Below are 16,702 nucleotides of genomic sequence, written 5' to 3'. Positions count from 1 at the left end.
AGTGAAACACAGGTACATGTCATTCCTCATGGCAGCCAGTCTCCCCCACGGCCGCCAGAGATCCTGGACTCTGGGCAGTCACAGAGGGCATGAACCGTACAGCCCACTCCCATACCGTACCACAGCCCGTGTGTGGGACCTGCAGACCTGGACAGAAGTGTTGGTTTGTCAATCCACACTTTGGTCATGAAAGGACCCTTTTGGCCTCTCTTTCTATCCCTCTTGTATCAGTCACTCTGGGGGAAGCCAGCTGCCATGACCTGCCTACAAAGACGTCCACATGGCAAGCAACTGAAGCCTGCTGACCACCACAGGAGTGAGCCGAGAAGTGGGTCCTCTGGCCCCGACCGAGCCTTGACACGGCTGTAGACCCTGCCAATAGCCTGGTGACACCCTGGTGAGACCCTAGGTCCACTCAGCGGCTCCTGGCTTCCTGACCTTCAGAAACTGTGGGAGATACTGTTTGTTGTCTTAAGCCATTAAGTGCTGGGGTAATTTGCTATGCCCCAGTAAAGGATAATACAGCTCTTCACCCCCAAGTATCCGCCCTAGAACTAGGAAGTGGGAAGATGAGTGCAGACACCACAGGACGCTGTGGATTCAGGCTGAGAACACACCCTACTTGTTTTACGGGGCAAGAGAGGAGACACACCCTCTTCTTAAGTAGTTCTGAATACTCCTGTACGCAGCATTAAACATCTCGAGGTCTTCCTTTTCTCCGAAGAGAATGTAGGATTTCAAGAGGTACTCATAGAAGGAGTCCAGGCCGGCGCCCAAGCCGCTCTGCTTTCCAACCCAGCGGCCCGTCTGAATGTTCACCACATTGCCTGCAAAAACAAACAAAGCCCTTGGGGCTTGGCCCCAGGTGTCTGGGGACAGCTCCTCCTCCAGGGTGCCCTCAAGTCTGCCCCACCACCCGACCCGCACCCTGGGCCTTGGCAGAAAAGACGGAATGAACGTCTGGCTCTCACATTATTACCAGTCCCATCAGTGGTAGACAGCCAGGAAATCTTTCTCAGTACATGGTGTTTAAACACTGGGAACAAAACTGGGGAAAACACTTGAGGCAAGAGAAAAGTATATTTGTCATTTTGCCTTTCCAGATTAACAGTGCATTTCAAATGCCAAAGGAGTACTCAAACCTTTGACTTTGTAATGCCATTCCTGGCAACTTATCCTTAATGAAAAAAGTGTTTTTTAAGAAAAAGTATCGTGTCATTCATCAAGAATTATGAACTGTATGATTTATATTATCTGTAAAATAGGGGAGGGGGAGAGAAGTAATCCAAGTGTCCAACACTAGAAGAGTTAATTAATGGACTCTATGTAGATTTTAAAGACGGTAGCTATGAAAACAAGGTAACAACTTGGAAAACCTGAACTGCCTAATATAAGGCAGAATAAAAATGCTTATTCATAAGTTGAAGGTATAAACATTGCACATGCAGACTGAAAGGACCAATGGGAAATTTAAAAGGTAACAATTTATGGTGATACTAGCAAACCATTTGGTGGTGGAGTGGCAATTTGAGCAACTTGTTTATTTCTACCATTGCTGCTAAACACAACAAATACGTACATACATTTAATAACTTAAGGAATAACCAAAAATCACATTATAGACGCCTGGCTGGCTCAGTCGGTAGAGTATGCAACTCTTGAGCTCAGGGTCACAAGTTCAAGTCACAAGCTGGGCACAGAGTTTACTTAAAAAAAAAAAATTAATTTTAAAATGCAATGATACTCTAGGACAACTAATCAAGGTACTTTTCAACAACAAAAAAAAGTTTTCTGGGGCACCTGGGTGGCTCAGTTGGTTAAGCATCTGCCTTTGGCTCAGGTCATGCTCCTGGGGTCCTGGGATGGAGGCCCACTCAGCTCCCTGCTTAACAGGGAGTCTGCTTCTCCCTTTCCCTCTGCCCTTCCGCTTTGCTCATGCTCTTGGCTCTCTCTCTCTCAACTGAATAAATTAAAAAAAAATTTTTTTTTTAATTTTTCTCAGTAAGACAATTTAAAACAGTATCTTCAGTGAGCAAAAACCTAGTACTTATTAAAGATGGATGATGAGTACACAGGGATTCATTATTCATTATACTTTCTCCCTACTTCTGCAGATTTGAAATGTTGCATAATAATTTTTAATAACATCCTCACCAAACATTCTCAAGAGGAAAAAAATATCCCACCTAATATAGGTTTAATCTGGCCTTTCAACCTACTACCACATGCCTAGACTTTTTTAAAAGAAAAAGCCACTCTACCAGTAACTCCAAATGCCTATATTGAGAGCCTTATATTGAAACAATATAATCTGCTTCAGAGGCAATTCTTTTTATAGCATTTCCATTAATAATTATTTTCAAACGGAACATGCCCAGGGATTCAAATCAAAAGGGAACCCTCAAACAGCAAAAACATTATTCCTTCCTATCAAACATTACAGCCTCACTCTAAGGAGACAGTCCTACAGAGAAATTGGACAAGGCAGACATGAAGCGCCATTCTCTCTGAGGTGTCCACTGTCAGGTTCAGCGGCACAGACAGAAGGAGTGGAGAGCGGGGAGAGCCCCAGAGAAGAGGAAAGGAAAGGGGGCCAGATGTACCCAGTCCCAATGGCCTGAGAAGGTGCCACCACACCTAATAATCCCGTATCATTGCTCCGCAGGTTCCAAAGGGCTTTCACAGCACGTCTGGCCACCCACTCAAATGTAGAATCCCCCAGGAGTCGGCTCAGAATCCCAAATTCCACCAGAAGGGAACCGGCACCTGCTGTACACGTCTCATTATTGCTGTCAGGAGGAACGCCTGTCTTTAGATTCACCTGGGGACAGGAAGAGACAAAGGATTTGGGGCAAGACTTGTGAGGAACCCTCAGGGCTAGAAGGCCAAGTCACAGCCACTAGCCTCAACTACTGAACCAAACTTACTGCAGTGTGACTCAGCTCACAGCCTTCCATGTCACACCTGAGATAGATATAGGAGTTAAGCTTCAAAGACACAAGACAATCAGACCACAGCCTTCTTTTAATAAGAGCGAGTCTTAGGGGAATGGTTACAATACCATGCACTAACCCACTTCGTTCCAGCACCAGGCTCTGGCATCAGAAACAAAGGCCAGCTGTGGAATTCCCTTATCAATGTTAAGTGAGGTACTAGGAACCCAACTCTGCTCAGTGAACATAAACAAATCACAGACTGGCAGACAAGGAAGACAGGAAGAAGGTGACAGCCGGTTTCATCACTGAGGCTCTGTGGGCTGGCAACTCTCTGCTGGTTACCTAAAAGGCTGACTCAATTCCCAAGGGAGTTCTGAGCTCAGCAAATCCAGAGCCACAAAGATATAATTGCATTCCAGATCTTGCATTTAAATCAGCAGCTCACTGGCTGGGCTGGGCAGGCTTTTATTTGAAAGATCCATGTAAAGCACTCCCAAGAACATTCGCCAGGATCCAACAGTACACATATGAGGGTCTTCGGGGGAAGGTACTTGAGTCAGAAATAAGACAAAATTCCCCACCCTAGAGGATATAAATGGCACATGCAGAAGAACTTCAGAAGACTGAGCACAGGAACATAAGTTCCTTAAAGGGAAGAATCAAGTATGTCAGCCTTATGCTTGGCACTCAGTAGGTGCTTGGTAAATGTTGAATGAATTAAAAAAACATACACATCACATTTAGGGACACTCTCAAGGACCCAGCTTTCCTCTTTCACATCACTCCCTCCTCCCCCCAAATAACTTAATCAAAAAAGAATTTTAATTCAGGAAGATGCTGGGATGTCCAACTAGTCTACCTACCCGAGGATAGGGGATCCCTGTCTTGGTGTTCTCAAAGGCCGGCAGGAGGCGCACAGCCAGGTCATGGGCCATGTGCAGTAATTCGTTATCATAATCCTTAATTGTCATGTCACCAAAGGGCTGTTTGGAGTCAGTTATTATTCTGTGGGCAGAAAGGAGGCTTCCTAGGACCCTAAAAGACAGGATGACAAGAACACAAAAACAATACAATCACGCTACTTGTCAACGCATACAATCCAGTTCACACTGAAAGCAGCAGCCTCAAATCCCTTGAACTCACAGCTGCCTGGAATCAGACGGACTAAACTCAATGGCTTCTTGAAGTTCCTTCCAGCCCTGATAAATGACCAATTCTTGAGTAACCACATTACTGAAGGGGGTAGGGGGGAAGAGAACCCTTCACCTGAGGCCACCAAGAATAATCTCACCTAAAGTAATAACCAATGACCAGCAGTTTCAATCATCTCATCAGACAGGAGGGTACTAACCATTCTCAGAATAAGCTTTACCTTTCAGTATTAATAAATGACTCTCGGTTTCTCTCACATGGGGAAAACACTTCACCATATCAGAAACAGGAAAGGGAAAGACAACAAATACTAAGTAGCTTCCCTAGTTCAGGTTGCCAAATAGCTGAGAAATTCTCCACTCTGGTGAGGAGGCAAGGTGTGGAAGAGGAGAAAGCGAGGAGGAGGAAAAGACCTGCTCTGAGGCAGAAGGCCACCAGCTCTAGAGCCATGTCCCTACAGAGCCAGGAATCATGCACCACTCCAATGATCGCAAGCTGACTGTGATGTTTGTCAGTACAAATGTTTTCATAACTTTAATTTCAAATAAATGATACATCTGGAATGGTATGCAATAACACAGTTTTCAAAAAGTCTAAATAGTAAAACAGTCACAATGTATCAACCCAGAAAGGCAAGATACAAAACCGAGTATGGAACATATGCCCAGTACCTCGGCGGGGAATGGTGGGGAGAGGGGCGGTGGACAGAGAAGACGGCGGGGTGAGGGGGTTGGACAGAAGAGACAGTGGCACACGAGGGGGAAATACACCCAAATGGTAAGCAGTGGTCTTCTGTGGGTGGTAGGTAAGATGGGAAACTCTCACTTCCTTCAGAAATGTGTAGGGGTTTTCCTAGGACACAGGAAGGAAATGAGACCAGACACCAAGTGACAGTGAAAATCTGCCTTAAAAAAGGACACCTGTCTCCCACCTCATTAAAACTTGAGTGTTTTTTTTCAGCCCCCAATGTAATTACTTTGAAATGTCCATTGTTCCACTGTTAATAAAGCCCAAAAGGGAGAGGAAAATGGACACAGCACCCATAAGGTCCCCCATGGACTCTCTACCTGGCTCTCACAGCTGGGAAAACCTCACAGGAATTTTGCTGCTCACACACACAAAAGAAGCCTTCAATCCATTTCATGTACTATCTTACCTGATTGTGGCCTCAAAGACTTGGACGGTGGAATCTTTGTCAAATGAAACTGTGTCGATCACTAACTTGACTGCTTTCTGGAACTCAGATGAATTTCCCATTATCTTCAAAAAGAGGAACACAAACCATTACAACAGCTTGAAATAACACGGAGGGACCACTTATCTAAATGTCTGTACACGGTTTTGCCACTCTTGGGAGGAGCGAAAACACAAAAGTTAGAAAAGCACAGTTATCTCTTAGAATATATTCCAGGACAGATGGCAAGCCCATTTCCTGCAACTCAAGACTCCTATCTCCAAATAGTCAAACTGTGAAATATTCCTCATGAATCATTAGTATCCCTCACCTTCCCACTAGACTCTCCCTCAAACTTCAGTCTGATCTGATTTAGGATGCAAGGCACTGGAGTTCCTAAAACTCTTGAAAAGAGTAAAAATAAATCCAAAAACCGAAGAAACAAAAATATAACTTCCCCTATGCTCCTCAAATAAATCGACAGCTTGGGTGCTTGGCTCCCAGGAGACCAAAACATCTGGAAAACCACTTGTTGCTGGTTATCCAGATGTCTAAACACTTTGAGAAATAGTAGCATTATGTCTTGAAGCGCAGCATAAAACCAGTGGCATTCAAAACAAATAAAACATACAAATAATCAGCTCCATGTCCTTTTTAAAGACTGATCTAAAATTACAATTCCTATTTTCGGTACATAAATATGATCTCATACTAAGCCGCTCTCTCCAATATGAAGTGCAAATTGGGAACAAAATTTTACAGATTAACTGAACCAGAATGCTTTCATTCTGTTCAAAAATTTAGGACGATCCAGGGACTTTAAGGACATCATAATGATACACACAAAGGAAAAGCAAATAATTTCAAGCAGACACTACTTCTTTCAAGTGTGCCTTATTTCTTAGTATTTCTTGGTCTGGCCCATAATTTCATCCCTCTCTTCATTGTTATTCTGCCATAAACATGCAGAGCAACTATAGATGTTTCTTTCCTGGCCTTTACTTCTTTCTTTTTAAAAGATTATGCAATAGTGCTACACGTTGCTGCCAATGGTCAGGGGACTGCTATCTTCTGAATGTTTCCACAGCACATCTGTTAGAGCCTGTTTAAAATGTTAGCAAAAGAACAAGAAAACCTCAACTGAGATAACACCTGAAAAAGAAGCCTGAAGTGCTAGCACACTGAAGACCGGATATTCTACAATGAAAACCACAAAAAATGGCTTTGTTTCCTTACAGATGCTCACCAGCAACAATATCTGTTAGCAGCTGCAGAGGCTGATATGATCTCAGATCAAGTGGAGGATGGTCAAGGAAGGCAGCAATTTTCAATTACATATTCTAATTTCCCACTGTAGTCAACACAGTTACAGACAGAGCAAGCAGGCTGTGAAATCATTCGCTCAGGCTTAAGAAAACCTGGACTGAACAAAAGAGTTAAATCGGTTTCTTTATTGCAGGACTTCTCAGAGCCTTTAAAATGCTGCTGTACATTGTACTCTCCAATAATGGGAGAGGCATACAGAACTTCATTTGGGAATAGAATTCTTCTTTTAGGGGATATACCCTTGGAAATGTTGTTGGGAAGTGCTGAATTTGTAGAAATTCATTTTCTGAACACATATTTGCACTCCTACTATACATCCGACACCATTAGGTGGAGAGTGCAGGGAATAATAGAGATGAGGTCTCTGTACTTAATGAGCATAGGAGAGGGATAAAAAGACACAATGAGGGCCAGAAAGAGAGGTCAGGGATGAGAGGTACTCCTTCATAATGTATATGAGTTCCAGAAGACTGTTTAAGCAACACGTATAAGGCTGAGTCAGCCTCTGGGATCTTCAACAAGTTAACTCTAATTAGGCTGAGCAGACTTGCCTGGGCACATTGTGATTGCCGATGACAAATGACTGAAGTGGGGCAGCAAGAACTACAGAAAGAGCAACTGGGCCACTAAAACACTGTGTAAACACGGGCTGGCCAAATGAAAGCCCAGAGGCCGCACAGACCTGGGCCAAGAGCACATAGGGAGGTCAGTCGCTCAAGCTCCTTCCAAGGCCTCATGAATCTTCCGCCAGCAAACTCCAGGGCAGCTCTAAAACGGACTTAGCTAGCACTACCCACTTACAACCCCTGACAGCACTAAACTCTTCTCAGGGAAGTTAAAACAGACAAGGGTACGTTATTAAATACAGGATTCGGGCTCAACTACGGGAAGAATTCTCTCATGGTAAATGCGTGCTGGACAATGAAGCAGAGCAAAGAGGCTGTGCGGTCACCCTCACGAAGGAGGATTTAACAGGCTATGCTGAAATACAGTCCGTTGGAAGCACAGTGCAAGGGGCAGATGGTGCACAGGGCACGCACAGTGTGATGGTAAGTACCATGCCACACTCGGTCCTTCATGGCTGTCCTGAGGTCTCCAGCTCCCCAGCCTTCACAAGGGAAACCACGGGACACTGGGGGGAAAGGCAGCACCTGAATTGGCAGCCCCAGTGTGGACAAAACACAGAGCGGCATGCAGAAAGGAGTGTTTCTAGGGAAGGCCCTGCGTGGGGGCCAGGACCAGGGCTCAGGACACACTCTTGGGGAGCACTAGTCAGATGCTATTCCAGGGGCGCACTGACGTGGAGCTTGTCTTTTACTTCTCAGATCTTAACCAAAGTAGCTGTCAACTTGAATGGAATGCTCTACTGATTCCTTTATGGAATAAATTAGTGGGAAACTGGGCTCCCCCCAAAAAATCATACTTTCTTCTCCACTTTTTTTAGGGGAATCACATCTCCACTCCTTTGACCCTGAATGCCTTTCTCGCCCTCACCATTAAGGTCATTAAAATAAACAACAGCTATCAAAGTTATGAATACATTTTGAGTACCAGGTTTCCTGGAATTCCCATCCCTGGTGGGAACTAGAGATAATCAACTCCAAAATGTCTTAATTAGTGAGGAAAAAAAAATAAGGCTAAAGACTTACTGCAAGTGTATCCAGTGCATCCACAAGAGTCAATGAGTAATTCCCCAGGACATCATTGATGTTCAGATTTGAACTGAAAAAGAAATACAATTAAAGAAAGGTGCTTTATTTCAAATGAGAAAAGGGACAATAAAATTAAACACCCATCAGAAACTAAAACTGTTGGACTCTTACTGATTCAGGGACAATTACATGTGGGTGAGTATGGCAGTGGTCCTTCTATCTCCTAAGTGACCATTTCTAGAGCATCTGCAAACAGACTCAAGTCACACAGCAACAGAGACACACTGATGATGCTATTGTGGAAAGAACATGCAACAGGAAGTCGGGAGATGGTGAACCAGAGTCATGTGCCCTCCCTGACATACCGTTTTATCACCACAAGTCACCTCCCTGGCCAGTTTCAAAGAGCTCTTATTTCAAAATTATTAGGAATGAAAAAAGAAAAACCCTGTCATGTGACCTGCCCACGACCCTTTATTTTATTTTTTAAGATTTTACTTATTTATTTGTTTGAGAGAGTGTGCACAAGCAGGGGGTAGGGTGAGAGGGAGAAGCAGGCTCCCCACTAAGCAGGACTGGATCTCAGGACCCTGAGATCATGACCCGAGCCAAAGGCAGACACTTAACCAACTGAGCCACCCAGATGCACCCCCCCACCCCGACACTTTAATACAGAAACCAGCTCCTCCAGCAGGTTCCACACAAAAAGAACCAAATACCTTCCATGATGGCCTGATTACCACTCCCCTGTGCTTTGGCTGGGGGGAGTATATTAACCTCTTGATCTCATTTTCTCATTCACATCTCAATCCAAGAATCCCCATCACCTCCACCAACTCTGAGGAGCTGAGCCAAGACAGGACTTCTCTGCGCTAGAGCTACACACACGTTTCTGCCCACAACTCCTGCCCCCACAGTCCACACTGATTCCCCTTTCTGAAGCAATCTTAAGCCACCAACTTCAGGCCTGCAGTGAGGGTAAAGCTCCCCAGTCACTCGGACAGCTCCTCATAATGCTAAAAAACAATGACAAGGATGAGAAATAGGTCGGGGAAGGGTGGGGATGGAGACATCATGCAGCTTGACAAATCCCCGGGACTTCAGTTATTCCACTGTCTCATTCCCACAAGGCCAGGAAGGAAATGGCAAAAGCCTGAAAAGATGTAAGTTAGGAAAGAAATAGGACACCTGTTTACTTTTATTGAAGACCAAAGTGAAAAGCCCTAGCTCTATCTTCAACAGCAGATTTGCTGAAATTATGGCACCTCCCAGCACAGTCCCAGACCACGGTAGCTAGTCCTTGAGTCACTCGAATGGGGCCTGGTCTCCCTCCCTCTGTTCTGGATGGCCTGCTCTGCTCTCTGAAAGTGCACCCTCCCATGTGCCTGGGCCTGGTGAACCGAGGGCCACATGTCACAGCTGATCTTACACGAGCCTTCCTATTGCTTTGTTGTGTGCTATGTTACCCCACTGAATCTAGGACAAAGAACTCAGAGCTAAGGTAGATACATTGTTTGAAACAAGCTACAGAGAAGGGGCTATCTGAGAACCAGGATCATCTCGTTCCTCACAAGCCATCAGGCCAGCACACTGCAGGGCTAAAAACTGCACCGGCTTCTTCTATGTGTAGATTCTTCCTAAATGGAGTTATATAATTGCAAAAGGTCCTCTAAAGAGGAGAGCTGGGGGTTAAAATAAGCACTGCAAGGGCAGTGCCAGCCAGAAAGGATACAGGAAATGCCAAAAGTTGGAGAAGGTCAGAGTAGACAGGGAGCTCCTCCTGCTCAATTCTGCCAACTCTAGAATATTCTGTTGGGTTTAAATATTTAACTGCTTTGCTCTGCGGCTCAGAAACAATGAGTGGTTCCCACGACCCACCTCATTAGAAAGTGGCTCTCTCACCACTTAGCATCCAAGCTGGACGATGTGTAAAATACCCCAACTGCCCTCTCCTGAGCTGTACCCTCGTCTGGGCCAAGGTCACCCTCTCCATCTGCACAGGCCAATGGAAGGTAGTATGACTGTTGATTGCTGTACTCCTGCACATGATGTATAGTACTCTTCCTGCAGGCTATAACTAAAAAGGACCCAATTTTACAATACCTCTCGATACAGTGTCCAAGCAGTCACTCACAATGAACAGTTACAAGCAATGCTACGGTTAAAAAAAATTTTTTTTTTTGGAATAAGTGGGTGGGGTCCTTCTCTCCACTTAAGACAAATCCCCTGAAAAATCTAAGGTGTGCATTAAAGCACTTTTAATTATTTTCTACCAAATAATTACTATACAGTCTTTCAAAATATACCAAAATAGAAAGAAGAAAAAAAAGAGGGGTGTGAAGAGAAATGCAGATTCCATAAAACCCTCTTGGCCTAACAGCACTATTATACTGTGATTCCATTCATGCCAGCCCACAATGCTGGTGTACGACTGTGGCCTTGTTCTCTGGAGATACTCTTGATCGATGGCTAGCCTGACTTATCTGCTAAGTGCCTCAAGCCAAGAACTCAATCTTTCAGTATAAGGCTAGGCCCACAAGTACACATCTTTCCACATCACCAGCTGGCAGGACTACAATGACCCAGAATTAAACTCTCCACTTAATTTTACCATGTGTGACTGTTCGGGACATTCACCCCAGTGTGCATTTGTAAGGTTCGTATCACTCCAAAACAGAGCTGGAAGAAACTACAACCTTTGACAGGCAATTTTTTCTTATGTAACTAAGAAAATCAAACATATGGTTTAAAAAAAAAAAAAAGTCTCCCACATATACTTAACCTGTACCAGCTGTTCAGAAATCTACCTAGTGCTGGGTAGGCACAGAGGTAATATAAGAAACAGTCTCTGTGTTGAGGGATTGATAATCTGGGGAGACACGACAAAGGGAAAGGAACGTGAATACATAAGAGCATTCAGTTCTCAAGTGATGATGAAATGTGGAACAGCAGCCCAAAGAACCAAAGAAAGGAACTGAAAGAAGAACCAAGCAAAGCGAGAAAAATCGTCTTCAAAAGTTCAATGGCATCATAGGAAACGACTTAGGTCTGACTCTGAAGTGGGACAATAGTTTAGAAAGAAGGAAGAATGCACAGGAAGCCATCTTATGCTGGGGTGCCTAGGAATGGGTCAGTTTGGGGGCCAGTATCAGTTGGGGTTGTGCACAGATTTGCTTTTTTACTTGAACAGCAATATGGCTGGGGAGGAAGCAAAGAAGGATCACGTGCCCAAGGCCTGAACTACTGTTAGCATTCACAAGATTACAAAAAATAGAATATCCAAATTTATTTGAAGAAACTTGGACCCTCCAACCCAAACTGGGGATATAAGAGTAACTGACTTTGCAAAGTAATCTATAACTGGGCCAAAAGATTTGCTATTTTAAAGTGTTCAGGTTTCATTGACTTCACGGTAACTCCTTACACTACCTACAGTTAAAGAAGACAGGCAAGACAAGCCTCAAGCACATGTGACTAAAAAGAAAAGAGACACAGGTAGAACACCCATGGTTTGTTTCTGTACTTCCTACATAATATTCTAATGGTTATGTCTCTATATTTTAAATATATCATTAGAATAAATTTGACAACTATCACTAGAATACATTTGATTTTTTTTAAATCTGAAAAATCTGGGGGCACTTGGTGGCTCAGTCAGTTAAGCATCTGCCTTCAGCTCAGGTCATGATCTCGGGGTCATGAGATGGAACCCACGTCAGGCACCCTGCTCAGCTCCTTCTCTTTCTGTGCTCTCTCACTCTTGCTCACCCTTAAGTAAATAAAATCTTTACCCACCCCCAAAAATTAAAAAACTAAAAAAATAAAATCTGAGAAGTTTTTACTGTAAGTGATCTATCTTGGGGATGTAAACGTATCGTATTGTTTCAGAGCCAGAATGACAAAGCTCTGGTTCTAAACTTTTCCTTGAAAATACTGGTCTGAAAGGAGTTAAGCTAAAGAAAGGAGAGTAAAAAAATTAACCTTTCCACTCTTTTGGAAGCAGCCAGTGTAAGGGTCTACTCAGGGTCACCATAACCCCAGAGTTCTTTCACCTCCTCAGAGACATCAAAGGTTTATCAACTGAAAGGTTTATTAACCTCTGGGCACAACCCCTCCCAAATGCCGCCCCTTAGTAGTTCAAACTCCCATCTTTCCAACAGCCATTCAGCCGTCTCAAAGCGAGCTGACCTTAGTTTACCTGCACTGCCACTGTACAATCAAACCAAGACACTCCTCAGCACACTTCATCCTGAAACAAAAGCCTATGCCACCCGGAACTACCCATAGAGACCAGCAAGTTAATCAACTGCCACGTCACCTTGCTGGAGAGGGGCTCCAACACTCCAAAGGGTTTCTACGGTTCATTAAGAAAAGCATCAATATGTCATCAACTCACTCTCCTGACCATGATATTCCCAACTGAAAGCGTTATCACAAGTCCTCATTAAACTGTTTTCCTTAGGTCCACACCATAAAAGGAAATCTGAGGAAAAAGTCTGTGAGAGAGAATAAGGGCACTTACTCAAAGTATCCTCTCCCGCCTTGTAATACCATGAGCATTAGGGGGAAAATACAAGTAAGATCCAAAATATGTACACACACTTTGGTTTCAACTATGTAAAATATGTGTAGGCATATGGGTGGGAGCTGGCAGGAAAAATAAATTAAAAATAACTGTCTGACGGGGTTTTAGGCTTTTTTATTTTTTCAAATTTTAATCTTTTTTTCCCCTCCAACAACCAACAACAAAAAATGAGATCCAAAGAAAATACATAGGTATAAATTTTGGTACATTTAAGGACTAACAATTAACCCATTAATAACTCATTAATTTCCTAATATCTGGAAAGGCCCCAGTAATTTTTATCAAAAATTAATAAAAATTTTTCTCAAAAAAAAAAAAAAAACCAACAAAAACAAAACAAAACTGAGAAAGTGCTAATATGCATAAAGCCCAGTAAGGTGACACAAGAAAAGTAACTAATCAGTTTCCTACAATCTTTGAAAGGCCCAGTCCTTTGAAATGGCTTGGACTGTGCCCCTCGCTTCACTAAAACTGATGCTCCTCAAATTGTCAGCTAAGATATGACTTTGTAGATAACCGAACCATTTTTTAAAATTCTTCAAGCCCCTTTAGTATATGGGCTTCCTTTTCAGAATTTAATGACTGGACTCTTCCTTTTACCAGGTGAAGGAAGATACATCCCCCTAAAAGTCCAAAGGCACCCACAGAACGTGGGTTCAAGGCAATGGGCAGCCCAATTCCTCCACTCCCACCACCCAGAGGAAGGTAGTCACCTATCTGGTCTAACAGGATCCATGGCAAAGCACACCCATTCCCTCCAGCTGGAAGGTCCTCAGCTGGGTATGCTTTCCTCTTGGACTCTGATGTCAACAAGGGTGACCCTGGAAGCTTGACCTCCAAAGGCTGGTGGGAGGGGAGGACTGGCTGACCTTACTGGACAGTCCAACCACCAGAGTGGAGGAATTTATGGAACAGATAAAGGTGACAAGCAATGCAGTGGCCAAAGAATCAAACCCTGAGTATCAAGACCCCAAATCTGAGCTAGATAGCCTCTGTCTCTCAATCTCCACCCCCTTCCCTTTCCTGTAAATTCCCTCAGCCTATGTAGCAGCCCCTGTAAATGAAGGTCAAAGGTTGTAACCCTGCTCTGCCTCCCGATCACTGGCTGGCTTTGGAGAAGTCCTTTCCTGGAACCAACTCCTGAATTTTTATATGGGGATGGGTGGAAGGGAGATGGAAGGCTTGTTTTGAAAGCTGCGTTTAAAAGGGATTTCGTTTTGATTATATACATGTTCATCTGGAGAAGGGGTTGTGGAAGATGAGAATCTAAAGCCTCCAAAGCTAAGCCTTGTTACTGCTACCGTCCCTTCCGGTCTCTGAGCCTCAGTTTCCCCATCTGTAAAAGAGACTGCGTTGGACAGCTGTCCTGTAACTCAGAAATCCCGAGAGAATCAAGAAAGAGGACAGCCACCGGCCCACCCACACCCCCCGCCCAACCCCAGGGGGACCCCCCGGGGAGAGTGTCGGGCCAAAGCACTGAGCGGGAGGGTGTGGTTCCAGGCCCCCAAATGCCTTGGCATCCCTTGGGGGACCCGTAGGTCAGAAGGCTGCACCCTGACCGGGAGGACGGAAGGAAGCGCGTGGGGCGCGCGGCCCGGGCGTCGGGCCAGCGCCTACTACTCACGGGTCCCCGCGGTCAGGCCCTCGGCCGCGGCAGTGGATGGGGTTGAGCTCGTCCTGGGGAAAGGCGTGCGCCATGTAGTTGTCGTAGCCGAAGACGAACATGCCCCGCGCCAGGTCGCGCATCTGGGCGCGCAGCTGCGGCGGGAAGGCGCCGCTGTAGCGCTTCTCGTACTCGTCCCGGTCGCGGCCCCGGCAGCCCAGCACGTAGCCCCAGTGGGCCGGCCCGCACACTCCCGGCTCCGGCCGCCGCGGGGCCCGCCGCCGTCCCGCCGCCGCCGCCGCCCCAGAGACGGGCGGCTGCAGCCACGACGGCCCCGACGGCCCCCCGGGCGGCCCGGGCCGGCCGGCGGGCCCCAAGGCAGGAGACTCGGGGCCGTCGGGGGCCCTCAGGCGCTGGAAGCCGAAGCTGAGCGGAAAACGCTGGTAGAAGCCCATGCTGGGCCCCAGCCCGAAGACGAGCCACAGCACTGCATGGAGGCCAAGCCGGAGGAGCACCAGCCCCAGGACGAGCGCTCGCCATTGCATGGTCGCGCGGGCGCCGCGGGCATTATTTTAAAGCGCGGGGGACCTCCCCCGCGGACCACCGCACCCCGCACCCGCCCCGTAGCCCCGCTCACTTCCCCTTTAAGGAACTCCCCCGTGACGCACCAGGAACCAGCCCATTGTCCCCCACCCCCAGTCCCTCGGGCCGCCCGGCCAGGCCCCGCGTTCGCCCGCCCAGTCGCCCGGGATTGGCCCCGGCCCGGCCCAACCTCGTGGGGGCGCGGCCGGGGACTCCCTCCCGCGCCATAGGCCGCCCGGACTTCCGCAGCGCCGCGAGGCCCCGCCCCATTCCCCCGCCCCGCCCCCGGGCCCCCGCCCCATCATCTCGCCCCGCCCCCTGGGCGGTCGGAGTCCAGATGGGCTGGCGTGGCGAGTAAGGGCCGCTCGGGCTACTAGCGAGGAAACTTCCAGCCAATGGGAGCGCGGCACGGGAGCACCAGAGGGACGCCGGACAGAGACGTGGCCCCCAACCAGGCGTCTTCGGGCAGAGCGTGTCTCCCTCCTAGCCCGGACCGGAGAAAGCCACTCCAGCTCTAGGTTAGGGATGGTGCCAGTTAAAAGACGTAAGGAAAAGGAGGGAAAGGAGCATTTCCTCGTAAAAGGAGCTACTTTTGCATTGCAAGGGCAGGGTTTTTAACAGGACCGTCGTATACTGTGGGGGGTGGGGTACTACCTGGTAGCTCTGGACCGCACAAAAAGGTATCCTGAATTCTACTCTTTTCATCAGAACACCCTAATTTGTAAGAACCGCTCACTGTGATTGTAAAACACGTATTCCCAGATCTTGTAGTAGACCTAGCAAATACCAGTGGAGGGTCCTGGAAATGTCTGTATACCAAGTGCTCTTGGACAATTCTTAGCATCTGGCAATTTCAGGAAATGCTGAATTAGGCTATACTGCCTTTGTCTCGGAAATAGGAGCTTTAGAAAAAAGGGTAAGAGTCATGGCCGCCGCTACCACCGACTTATTTTTGCCAAATTCATTTAACCAAGTCCCCTCCCACCTCTGCTACTCCCACCATCTCTTCTGTGCACCACAGTAGCGACCTAACCTTTCGGTTGTAGGATAGAGTCCTGGTCAAATCACTTTACCCATTCTGTGTCTACTTCCTATAATTAAGAAGGTTGCAAATATCAGCTCTGAAGGACTAGGGCTCTCATGTAACGATTCAACAGCGTAGGGGTTTTGTTTTGTTTGCTACATTTGTAGATACCTGTTAAGATGTTCTCTCAAAGTTAGACCATATGCCTTGTTACACTAAGGTTTCTGAAAAGCATAGGAAGCAAAGACTGATGGATGGCCCAAATCAGGGACTGGCTGAGTGACCAAAGCAGTGATTAAGAGGATGATAAGTTATGGGGTACGATCATCACATTCTCAGGGGACTTTTTGCAACACAGAGGTGTAAGTAATGGAGACTCAGAGGGAACTAAAAGAAACATTTTATTACAACACAAAGTAACTGGCACCTAGTAAGGCTGGCTTTTTGTGGGTTTGTTTTGTTTTGTTTTGTTTTTTGGCTGAGCCTTATCCCTCCCCCCAAATTCTGAGAGATACACCTGCCCAAGCATCAAAGAGTATAAAGAGAGATTGAACCAAGGTCTTTTGCCTACTGAGATTCTTTTACTCCTCTGTGCAGCAGCTAGGAACCCTGCTAGAAATCCAAACTTAGCACTTGATCCTAGACTTTCAGGTCTGCCTTCCCAGAAC

At 46.2% G+C, this 16,702-nt stretch overlaps 1 protein-coding gene across 1 annotated transcript in view; it reads right to left on the bottom strand.

Annotated features, from left to right (window-relative positions):
- EDEM1 (ER degradation enhancing alpha-mannosidase like protein 1) overlaps positions 1 to 15,144 on the bottom strand; it is a 28,989-nt gene extending 13,845 nt beyond the window's left edge. The window contains exons 1-6 of the mRNA XM_004738688.3: positions 14,450 to 15,144; positions 8,238 to 8,310; positions 5,245 to 5,348; positions 3,800 to 3,971; positions 2,638 to 2,821; positions 653 to 827 (exon numbers count right to left, since the gene is read on the bottom strand). Coding sequence (XP_004738745.3) covers positions 653 to 827; positions 2,638 to 2,821; positions 3,800 to 3,971; positions 5,245 to 5,348; positions 8,238 to 8,310; positions 14,450 to 14,973 — 1,232 coding nt within the window. The 5' untranslated portion in view covers positions 14,974 to 15,144. The remainder of the gene's footprint in view (positions 1 to 652; positions 828 to 2,637; positions 2,822 to 3,799; positions 3,972 to 5,244; positions 5,349 to 8,237; positions 8,311 to 14,449) is intronic.
- Between the last annotated feature and the right edge of the window lie 1,558 nt (positions 15,145 to 16,702).

Source organism: Mustela putorius, unplaced genomic scaffold, assembly GCF_011764305.1.
Source record: "Mustela putorius furo isolate JIRA1106 unplaced genomic scaffold, ASM1176430v1.1 tig00003850_pilon_pilon_pilon, whole genome shotgun sequence".
NCBI classification, from domain to species: Eukaryota; Metazoa; Chordata; class Mammalia; order Carnivora; family Mustelidae; genus Mustela; species Mustela putorius.
This window is presented reverse-complemented; position numbering and strand designations above follow the sequence as displayed.